The sequence below is a fragment of the Petaurus breviceps genome, unplaced genomic scaffold (genome assembly GCF_028583685.1).
Source record: "Petaurus breviceps papuanus isolate PSGF00001 unplaced genomic scaffold, PetGlider_PUasm1.0 186, whole genome shotgun sequence".
In the NCBI taxonomy this organism is placed as follows: Eukaryota; Metazoa; Chordata; class Mammalia; order Diprotodontia; family Petauridae; genus Petaurus; species Petaurus breviceps.
In genome coordinates, this window is record NW_027185798.1 from 13,565,754 (window position 1) to 13,577,251 (window position 11,498).

At 44.3% G+C, this 11,498-nt stretch overlaps 1 protein-coding gene across 1 annotated transcript in view; it reads left to right on the plus strand.

Moving 5' to 3' along the window:
• Positions 1-11,498, plus strand: part of GALNT17 (polypeptide N-acetylgalactosaminyltransferase 17) — a 429,974-nt gene that overhangs the window by 393,478 nt on the left and 24,998 nt on the right. Inside the window, exon 7 of the mRNA XM_069089547.1 lies at positions 11,074-11,259. Coding sequence (XP_068945648.1) covers positions 11,074-11,259 — 186 coding nt within the window. The remainder of the gene's footprint in view (positions 1-11,073; positions 11,260-11,498) is intronic.

Here is an 11,498-nt window from a genome sequence, read left to right on the forward strand (position 1 = left end):
GCAGAGGTATTTTCCCCCCCTGTACAGTCCAGAAACTATCATGGTCTTTCTTGCTACATTTATGAGTCCTTTAAAAACAAATGAACAGCATTTAAGTTTGATTTGTCTCAAACAGAGATGATTTAGATGGTTCCCCCCAAAAGGGCCGGGATGGTATTGGGAATGAACAGCTTGCTAATGGCAGGAGCTGCTGTTTTACCTACAGCCAACCGGTTCAAATCTGTCCAAGGTTATTTTTTGAAAGGAAGATTTACATACAATGAATACAATAATACCTCTCCACTCAGAACTCCAAGCACCTTCCATCTGTCAGGCCATTTATCCTCCACATCCCTTTAAATTGATTGAAAATGTGGAAGGGGTGGGGGAGTGGGAGAGAGGAGGAGATGGCACATTATTGCTTCCTACCCATTCTTAGGCCTCTCCAGGGGATGCTGGAAAATTGGGGGCAGGAGGAATGAATAGCTCCTACCTAGAGAGCTAGAACTGACTGGAATCCGTCTGCTTGGCAGATCGTGCCAGCAAGTACACGAGGAGGGAGCTGATGATGGTGTCAGGAGAGTCCCCAAGCCGGCGGTCCATTACAATCTCAAGTGTAACGCTGTTAAATGCCATTCTTGGAGCCATCAGAAGGAGAACAAGCCACAGCTCAGCGTTTGTGGCGGCCTAGGGTTGGGGAACATTAAGGCGATGTAAATCTGTGTGCCTGCTGGGTCTGCCCTACTCAGCAAACAGGAGGGTTTTGTCAAACCAAATGGCCTTTTTGCATCTGGGGTTCTGGCAGGCTCCGTGGGAGCTGGGCTCCTCGATGCAGCACGAGACAGCAAGTAGAGAGAGATGCTAGTCCAGAAGCATTGGCCGAGAAGCAATGTGGTGTAGTAGAGAGAGACCTGGCCTTGGGGCCAGAAACATCTGAGTTCATGTCTTACTTCTGGCATACACTGGCTGCATCACTGGGGCAATCTCTGCTCTAAGCAATTTTCCAAATCCTAAGTTACAAAGAAGGTGCCAATATGAATTTGGGGAGGCAGTCTCCCCATCCCACCCTGAGGGAATTATCTCTGCCAATGAAATCACAGGCTCAGGGCTTATCCCTGACTTTGGATAGTTGTAGTGCCAACTGCTAGATGGGGGTTAGACCCACGCCATCCCCTTTCTTGGTTGAGCCACACAGACAAAGCAGGGTTTCTGGGTCAACAAAACTGGTTCAGAACATCTGAAATGCTGCTTATTGAAGATAAGCTATGAGTAATCATTGTGCCAGGTCCTGCCTTCCTTCCTTCCTTCCTTCCTTCCTTCCTTCCTTCCTTCCTTCCTTCCTTCCTTCCTTCCTTCCTTCCTTCCTTCCTTCCTTCCTTCCTTCCTTCCCTCCTTCCCTCGCTCCCTCATCTTTCCCTCTACCAGGAACCAAGTCTAGGACCCCATTGCCCCTCCTATAGTCACCAGCCAGATGTAGCCCTGGATCTGAGCTGGCCAGGTCAGAATACTAGCAGACAGCTTCTAGCACTGATTCTTGGCCACTGGTCTCTGCTATCAGATCTTGCTGAGTGTCTCTTATCAATGGCCCTGTCCTGCCAGCCTGTAGGTCAGCAAATGTATGCATGGCAACACACACACATACATATACACACATATATACATATATGTATATATTCATATATAAATATATACATAGCAACAGCTAATAACAAGGAGGAAGATGGAGAGGTCTCCAAGGATGAAATATATTCCTGAGCCCTGGGTCAGGACTAGTAGAATCAAATGTTTGGCTTTCTGATCCAGAGAGACCAGCTCTGGGCACAGATGGGCTTCTGGGCAACTGAGAGCTGGTACTGTTGTGAAGAGGTCACAGCTAAGGAACCATCCCATCAGGCTCAAGCCAGGGAATTGGGGGTGGAGTTTGAGTCACCTCCTCTCCTCCACCCAAGGCAGACCAGAACTGCCCAACTGCTTGGCCATGACCCATTCAAGCCTTTCGTCATTGGGCAGTTCTATTTCTGACTTCTAGCTCTGGTAGAACCACTGCCCTATACCCCCAACAATCTTGCCCCAAGCACACTCTGAAAGCCTCCTCCCCACTCTCTCCTTGGCCCCCTGGCCCAGGAACTTTCTCTCCTCTTCCCTCCAGGACTGTAGCTAGAACCTGGAACCCACACTTTGCAGAGCATTCAAGAAGCGGCTGTCACTGTCCTTGCCTCCTCTGGGTCCTGACAGTCTGAGAGGTAAAGAGCAGTCAGCACAGCTCACCAGCCCCTTCCTGCAAGTAGCAGGGTGACTTCCAGCTGGCATCTCGCCTGTCCTCCTCCTCCTCCTCCTTCCTTCTTCTTCTTCTCCATCAGTTGCCTACGCATCAATCCTCTCTCCTTTGTCTCTTTAATAAGCTAGAGTTCAGAGAACTGAAAATCATCATCAGAATTCGGACAATGATGATAAGATTGTGTTACCTGTTGAGCACATCCCATTTGCAATAGCCAGGTGTGGTTAAGGTCTTCAACGTCACAGTCAGATGGGCTGGGGATCAGCAGATGTGTGACCTCTTTCTTTCTCTGCTACAAGTTGACAGGATGACCTTGGAAAAGTCACGCCCCTTCAGAGCCTCAGTTCCCTCATCTGTAAAATGGGCAGAGGGTGGGGTTGGGTTGTAACATGTTATCCTTATGGTCTTTTCCAGATCTGATATTTTAGGGTTCCTTGAATATTCTCCTTCGTCATCTTTATGTCTTTGAATAATTAGTTTCACTGAAGGTCCAGTTCAGGAGTTGTCTCATACAAGACAGCTTCCAGGCCATCTTGGAGGACTTGTCCAAATCTGAGCAAGGTAGAGTGGGCAGTGTCGAGAAGGCTCCACTGGAAACCAAAGGACCCTCAAAGGGCCCTTCAAGTTTTGTTGTTGTCTCTCATTTCCCACATGTGCTTGGTCAAAACACTTCACTTTTCCAAGTCTCAGTTTCCTTATCTATAAGGAGGAGGGGATGAAACAGATGACCCCTAATCAATGAGGTGGCACAATGGATTGGAAGACAGGAAAGCCTGAATTCAAATCCAGCCCCAGACACTTACCAGCTGTATGACCCTGGGTGAGTCACAACCTCTGTCTACCTCAGTTTCCATAAGTTTAAATCAGAAGGTTGAACTAAATGTCATCTAAAACCCTTTCAATCTCTAAATCTATGATCCAGCTCAAAAATCTGTATGTTAAAATTCTGGCGTCCTATGCCCAAGTCTACCAGTAGTGGAATACAACCAAGTTGGTTTGGCATGACTTATACTGGGCTAGTCCATTTCTCTGGTTTAGCATTTCTCAAACTATCTATTTCCTTGTCTGTTCTAACATTCTACTAGGGATTGATACCAACCAGCCATTTCCATAAACCTCCATTTCTGTTTTTTTTTTTCCTTTTCCCTTTTGAGAATGAAATTTACCAATCTTGACTCTTCCCACATCTTTTTGCTTCCCCCACGGCCTCTCAGAGATTCCCGAGTGGTTCCTTAATCACATCTCCAAGTTCGTTTAGCAGCCCTCTTCATTGGCTTCGGGAAATCTGGACTCTCTTAAGGCATCTCAGAAAGTGCTTTGCCTGCCTTGGCCTTGCGTTCCCTCTTAATCACATTCCTTCTCCACTTTCCAAGCTAAGATCATTGTCCTTGCTACCGAGAGCAGAAGCACCATAGGAGTCAAGTAGTTGCGTTTCCCTGCTGCTATCTGCCATATTTCACTAAATGCCCCTCCTTCCTTCTTCTTCTTCCTCCAGACTTAATCCACAGTCTGTCCCGTTAGTGCCTTCCTCACCTCACTTCAGTCTGGGCTTGATCTTTTTTCCTAGTTTTAATTTTAATTGATATCTTTTGTCTTTATATTCTCCTCATTTTTAAAGTGTATATACCTGTCTTCCATTCAGGCAACTATCACTTGTATCAAAAAATAAAAAGAACAAAGAGAAAAAAAACAGTCCAACAAAGCTAGCCAACACATCTATTGAGCTCAACAGTATTAGAAGGAAAAGAGGCACATTTCCATCTCATTTTAGGGAACAAACTTGGTCATTACAATTTCACAGCCTTGGTTTCTTTTTATTGTCCAGTCAATCAAACAGAATTTGTTAAGCATTCACTAAATGCCAAGCAGTGGTTAGAGAGCTGAACATAGAAAAATAAATAAATAAAGGCGGCCCCTTCACTCAAGAAATTTACGTATCAATAGGGGAGAAAACACCTAGATAATTGGGTGTCTGCAAGAGACTTATAGAAGGAGATAAGAGAAGGGAAGGTTCTGACAGCTGGAGAACAGGAAAGGATCTCTTGCAGAAGGTGGGATTTGAATGAAGCCAGGGGAACCAGGAAGCAGAAGTGAGAGGGGAGAGAGAGACAGAGACAGAGAGATAGCTACAGAGACAGAGAGAAAGAGAGAGATAGAGAGACAGAGACAGACACAGAGACAGAGAGAGACACAGAGACAGAGATAGAGAGACAGACAAACAGAAACAGAAAGAGAGAATACTAAGCATGGGGGACAACCAATGCAAAAGGCTGGAGATCGGAGAGGGAGTATTGAATGTAATAAAGAACAAGTGTTCCAATCGGCTGAGATCATAGAGTGCATAGAAGAAATCCAAGTGTCAGAAGACTAAAAAAGGACCATTTTATGAAGTCCTTTAAATGTGAGGAGTCTTTATATTTGATATTGGAGGCAGTGTTGTTGAGTCATTTTCAGTCATGTATGACTCTTCATGGCCCCATTTGGGGTCTTCTTGGCAGAGATTCTGGCGTGGTTTGGCGTGACTTGCCCAGGGTCACGCAGCTAATAAGAGTCTGAGACCAGATTTGGACTCCAGGAGGGGAATTTTCCTGATTCTAAGCCCTCTGCTCCACTGCACCATGGTGCCAGCTAGCTGCTTTGGTGGGGAGCTTCTTTAGTTTATTGAGCAGGGGACTGGATGGGGACATGATAACACCTTGACTCGAGGAAAATCATTTGGCAGCTGAGTGAAGGATTGACTGGAGTGGGGGAAGACTTGAGACAGAGATACTAATTAGAAGGTTATTGTATCTGTTCAGGTGAAAAATGATGAATATCTGAAGTAAGATGGTGGCTGTGTGTGTAAAAGAAGGGGACATTTATAAGAGATGACAAGATTTGGTGACAGATTGGCTACATGGGATGAGTGAGACCAAGGGTTGAGGGCAACACTCCTGGTTGGCTTGGAGGATGGTGGTGCCCTCTCCAGCAGACAATCAGAAGAGAGAAGGATTCTGGAGGGAAATAAATTCACTTTCGGACATGTTGAATTTGAGATACCTGGGGGACATCTGGCAGCTTGGTGGCACAGTGGATAAAGTGATAAGCCTGAAGTTAGGAGGACCTGAGTTCAAATCCAGCCTCTGACACTAACTAACTGTGTGACCCTGGGAAAATCACCTAACCTTGTTTGCCTCAGTTTCCTCATCTGTCAAATGAATTTGCAAAAGATATGACAGACCACTCCAGTATTTCTGCCCAAAATGCCCCAAATGGAGTCATGAATAGTCAGAACAACTGAGAAAGTAACTGAACAGCAGCAAAGGGGTCATTGTTCTGCTTTTAGCCTATGGATCAGGAAAGTGTCATCCATAATTTCCATCACTCACTCATGAACCAGCTCAGTGGCACCTCTCCTGTCTCTCTCTTCTCTTATCCCCAAATGTTTTCTCTGATACTTTTGCTCTCTGGTTTATAGATTTCTATATTAGTATGTATGTGTGTACATGTGTATATGTATGTATGTACACATATATACATGCATGTATACATGCATGTGTATATACATGCACAGATAGCACTACTCTCCCAATTTTCTATTAGATGTTTGTTTTTGTTTTTTAAAGTAGGGCATACCAGTAACATTCTGGTCATTTCTACACAAAACTAGAATAATCCTTCAATTCATTGGGGAGAAAATGAGCGACACTGGTAATTTGGCGTTGGATACTATGAAAGATCCTCCCTATGTGATTGTTGGCTTAATTCTAGCATAGGAACATAATCTCAGAAATGTAGCATTGGGTCAATGCCATGGTGTGTTCCAAGTTCCAGGTGGTTTGATTAAAAAAAAGGAGGATGAAGGTCCCCATTCGGAGAAGGCAGATGGGCCGAGAAGCTCACGGAGACTTGCTCGAGCTTCCCACTCCCTGCCCATCTGTCAGAGACCTGATTTCTTATGTCAGTCACCAGGCAGGTATTAAACCGGAGAGATCCGTGGGGCAGGAAGTGTGCGCTTATTTAGCCGGGAGTTTCATTTTGTCTAATTTGGTTCCAAAGCATTTGTTATTTCCTGCTGATTCCTAACCCTGTACATTATGACTGGTGGGGGGGGCAGTAGAATTTCACTGGGGGAGGGAGGAAGGAGTGACTGCCAGTTTAGGGAAACCTTAGAAGAGACTTAATGTCATTTTCTCTTCCAAGAATGTAGCTGTGCCAGGCATATCCCAAGATGCTTTATGCTCCCATCTAATCCTCCAGAAAGGTATCCAGGCACTTTGGGGGTTGGATAAACAGAATTAAACCTATTAAACAGATAGATCACTGCCGTTTGCCTGATAGCTTCCTGCCATCACTCTAAGCATCCACAACAGAAGAGAAGCCCAGTTGTAATTACAGCTGCCCACACCGCCTTCCTTCTATGCAAGAGGCAAGAGAAAAGCTAACAGATTGGGTGATGAATGCCAGCTGCGAGAATGATAACAGCATCTCCCCTCTCCCCCAATGCCATATAAATAATTCTAATTGTCTCTAAGCTTGTTTTCAGTTTACTCTTCTTATTCCAGTGTTAAACTCTGAAGAAGAGAAAGTTGTCAGATTAATATCAGCTTAATAGAGGGCAAGATTCCCACCCCACCAGACACACTGATTCTCTCCATCAGTACAGACCCATCCAAAGGCTGCCAAATGGTTCTGTCTTCATATTTCCAGTGGTGTTTGATGGTAGCTTTAGAATATTGTGGTTTGCATTATTATGTGGAAAGGAAGGAGGAAGAGAGAAATAGAAAAGGAAGGGAGGAGAAAGAAAGAAAAAGGGGAAGGAAGGAGGGAAAAAGAAAGAGAAGACAAGAAAGGAAGGAGGGAAGAGAGGAAGAGAGAAAAGAAAGAAAGGAAAATAAGGAAGAGATAAGGAAAGTGGGAGGAAAGGAAAGAAGAAAGAAAGGAGAGGAAGGAAGAAAAAGAAAGAGAAGGAAGAAAAGGGGAAGGAGGGAAGAAAAAGAGAGGGAAGGAAGAAAAAGAGGGAAGGAAGGAAGGAAAGAAGGAAGGAAGGAGGAAAGGAGGGAGGAAAAAGATGCGGAGATGGTGGTAGGATAGGGAAAGAGGAAGACAGGCATTGGAGAACTTCCATATTTGAATCCTTGCTCTGCCACTCAATGCCTGTGTGACTTTGGGCAAGACTTTCCTGGGACTTGGTGGACTCATCTGAGTAAAGAAGACTAGGTTACCTATAAGATCCCTTCAGTTCTAAGTTTAATCTATGTGTGAAAACTCTCTAAAGGAGCCTGAAGTATTTCATTTTCCCCTTGTATCCCCAGAACCTAGCACACTTTAATGTGTTTAATGAGTGTTTATTGACTGATTGATCATATGATACTATGATACAGGAAAGAGATCTATAGGGAAAAGGAAGAGAAAGGGAAAGGGATAAAGGGTGCTAAGTTGTTGTAGAAGGGCATGGAAAGCTCTGAACCCATTTCAGTAATGCATGGTGGTGAACGAAAAAAAAAAAAAGAGCTATCTTTCCCCATATGGAAGCAATCTTATTTCTACCTGCCTCAAGTCTCCGATATCAGATCAGGAGATCTGGGGCTTGAAATCACGGGTGCTGCTCAGGAGAAGGATGCATCAGTGGGCCTTTGTGGATTAAGTCCCTGAGCCCCAGACCTTTCTGCCCTTTCCTGACCCTGTATGAAGCTTATCCATATTTCCCCATATCTCATGCTTAAACCTCTGTACCTCAGTATCTTTATCTGTAAAATGGATGTTGGACTTGAAGGCCTCCAATATCTCTTCCCAGCTCTGAATCTCCAATACTGTGATTCTTCCTAGAAGATCCATCTGCCCTGTGCCCTCTAGGCCTTCTTCTTGTTCCTTTACTACGTTGGGTACCGTCAAAGTGGCTGTCCATTGGCTTTCATCTCTTGCTCTCAATAAGAACCCAGCAGACTTACCGGGTCATCCCCTGCTCACTCTCACTCCCCACCAGCCTTTGTTTGATACTTTGGTTCTCCTGAAATTAAGAAAATGCAAGAGTGTGGGGAGCTTTGGAGGTAGAATAAATGTTACAAATACTGTTCAAAACAGTGGGTGTATTGATTAGTTTTAGTGACCTGATTTTTTTCTTCTTTAAACATATATTTTCATATGATATGATACATTTCTATTGTATAAATATTAAATGTTTTTAAAATATAAAATACTTATATTTTATAAATATACTATACCTAATATTGTATATTTCATTTTACACATTTTTATTGTTGTTCAGTCAATTTTCAGTCATGTCCAGCTCTTCATGACCCCATTTGGGGTTTTCTTGGCAAAAATATTCTAGCATTTTGACATTTTACATCTTACAGATGAGAAAACTGAGGTCAACAGGGGAAAGTGACTTGCCCAGGCCCAGGTCACACAGCTAGTCAGTGTCTGAGGCCAGATTTGAACTGAGGAAGAGGAGTCTTCCTTCCTGACTCAGGCCTGGCACTCTAGGCACTGTGCCACCTAGAAGCCCTTTATTTTACAAATAGAATACAACATATATTGCTCTTTTATAAGTGTAAATATAATATATTGTATTTTATAAGCATAATATACTTATATTTTAGAAATGTACCAACATTTATATTTTATAAACATATTTTAACAAGGGACAACTCTTTTTTTTTTTTGCCTTTTTGGAGGGCAATTGGGGTTAAGTAACTTGCCCAAGGTTACACGGCTAGTATTTTTTGTGTGGGTGTTAAGTGTCTGAGGCTGGAACCGAACTCAGGTCCTCCTGACTCTGGGGCTGGCGCTTTACTCACTGTACCACCTAGCCACCCCTGGGGGACAACTCTTTGGAAAAGAAAGGAGAAAACGATATTTTTGGAAATGAAGGAAATGTAAAAAATACCAAGATAGCCATAAAAACTAGATTAAAAACCCTTTCATTCTTCTGACATTCACGTCCATAATTCTCAGTGTTCTGCATTCCTTAAGAATCTGGGTACACCAGTGATGGGCATTTATAACAGGTGGCAGCTTGGGATCCAGGTTGAATTGACCATAGAGTGAATTCCAAGACATGATTCTCCTCCCACTCAATTGAGGGCTTGAGATTGGCCATGCTCCACAAACTTCCATAAAGCTTGGGCCAGATGCCTGAGATGCAAAAAGAGTGCAAGGCCGACTTTCTGAGTGACCACTTGGAGCCTGGAAAGGATAGGCTTTGGGGGCTGCATTTGTTGGTTTGAGGCAGAACCATGGCCACACTGGGTGTCAGGGGGACCCAGCTGGAAGGCCCTTTCTTTACCCTCACCTCCCCTTGAGGGCTTTTATTCTTTTTTAATCCCCTATAACTATTTATTACATCCCTGTCTGGGTCAAAAACTCCTCCACTGGGCATTGATTAAACATGATCCTTTCTGTAAGTGATGATACATGTGGTAGCATGAGAAAGAGCACCCAGCTCCAGGCTCTGGGTTCAAATTTCGCCTCTGTGATGAGCTTGGATGAGGCATTTATTTACTCTCTCTAGGCCTCAGTTTCCTCATCTGTAAAATAGAAAAGAATGAAAAAACCAAGATGCTTCTATTACCCTCATGTTTAGAAAAGCAATGTTGCAGCATATTAAGGGGAGGTGGCCTTGGAGGCAGGAAGGCCTGGCTGTAAGGACAGGGTCACCAAACTATTAGATCAAGGCACAGCTGTTGATAGAGTATACCTAGATTTGAGAAAAGCACTGACCCAACTGAGTCTCTTGGGATATTCTTGTAGAAAACATGAACACAGGAGAACTAGATGGGGGCACAATTAGGTACATTTGAAATGGACAGAATAACCAGATTCAAAGAGAAGTCATTGATGGTGTCTAATTGCAGAGTCTCTAATGCAGGACCCCCCCTAATTTTAATTAATCTGTTAACATTTTAATTAATGACTTGACATGCTTATCAAATCTGCAGCAGAGTGAAGATCTGAAAGGTTAACAGACTAGAATACTGGATCCCGGAAGGATGACCTCTATTGGCCTCAGTTTCCTTATCTATAAAATTATGAGGTCAAACTAGATGGCCTCTGAGGGTCATTCCAACTCTAGGTCTACACGCCTGTAATGTGTCTGGATCTCTATTTCTTCATCTGTAAAAGGAGAGGGCTGAACTACATGGCTTATCCCACTTGGGTTCAAAAACATCTAATCTGCAAGTCCAAGAGGGGAGCTGACATGATCATGGCTAGGTAGCAGTTCACTATTTTTTAAAGTCTGGGTCTCCCTCTCTTGCCCAGGCTGGACCTAGAGAGGCTCCTCATGGGCTTGGTTCCACTACTGATCAGCCTGAGATCTCACCATATTCAAGCAGATATCTGATTGATTGGCCTAGCCCAGTGAAACTTGGAACTCTTTAGACTCAAGCCGTCTTCCAGCCTCAGCCTGGCAGCTGGGTTTAGACCACCACACCTAAGTACAATGAAGGTTTTCGTGCGTGGCAAGTTAGTCTGTGTCAGCAGTATAATGTGATATCCAAAAGACTAATGTAAGATGCCTAGGGACATCTCTTCAACTCATGTGTACACTCCACACACAAGGTCAACCCAGATTCAAGGCCCGCATTTAGTGCATAGAGTGCTAGACTTTGAATCAGGAAGACATGGGTTCAAATCCTTCCTCAGACACTGTGCTAGCCGTGTGAGCCTGGGTAAGTCATTAAACTTCTGTTTGCCTCAGTTTCTTCATCGGTAAAATAAGCACAGTGACTTTTAAGGTCCCTTCCAGCAGTACCATGTGAGAGAGCCAGGCCTCTGAAAATCAGAGAACCCCTAAGACTGACAACTGTGTGCCTTGTCCTTCCCCTTTCCAGGTGTGGCTCTGTGGTGGCAGCATGGAGGTCCTACCCTGCTCCCGAGTGGCCCACATTGAGAGGAAGAAGAAGCCCTACAACAACAACATCGGCTTCTACACCAAGAGGAACGCTCTGCGCGTGGCCGAGGTCTGGATGGACGATTACAAGTCCCACGTGTACATCGCCTGGAACCTGCCCCTGGAGGTAGGGGCTGAGCGCCCTCTCTCTGACACACATCTCGTCCAAACCAAACAGCTCTGGCCACAGCGTGACGGGGCACTGGTGGATAAAGACTCACCACACATGTTTCGTGTAATCAATTTCCTCCAGCTCCTAGTAATTGTATCTGTTCCTAAATATATATTTTTCCTTCCTTCCTTCCTTCCTTCCTTCCTTCCTTCCTTCCTTCCTTCCTTCCTTCCTTCCTTCCTTCCTTCCTCCCT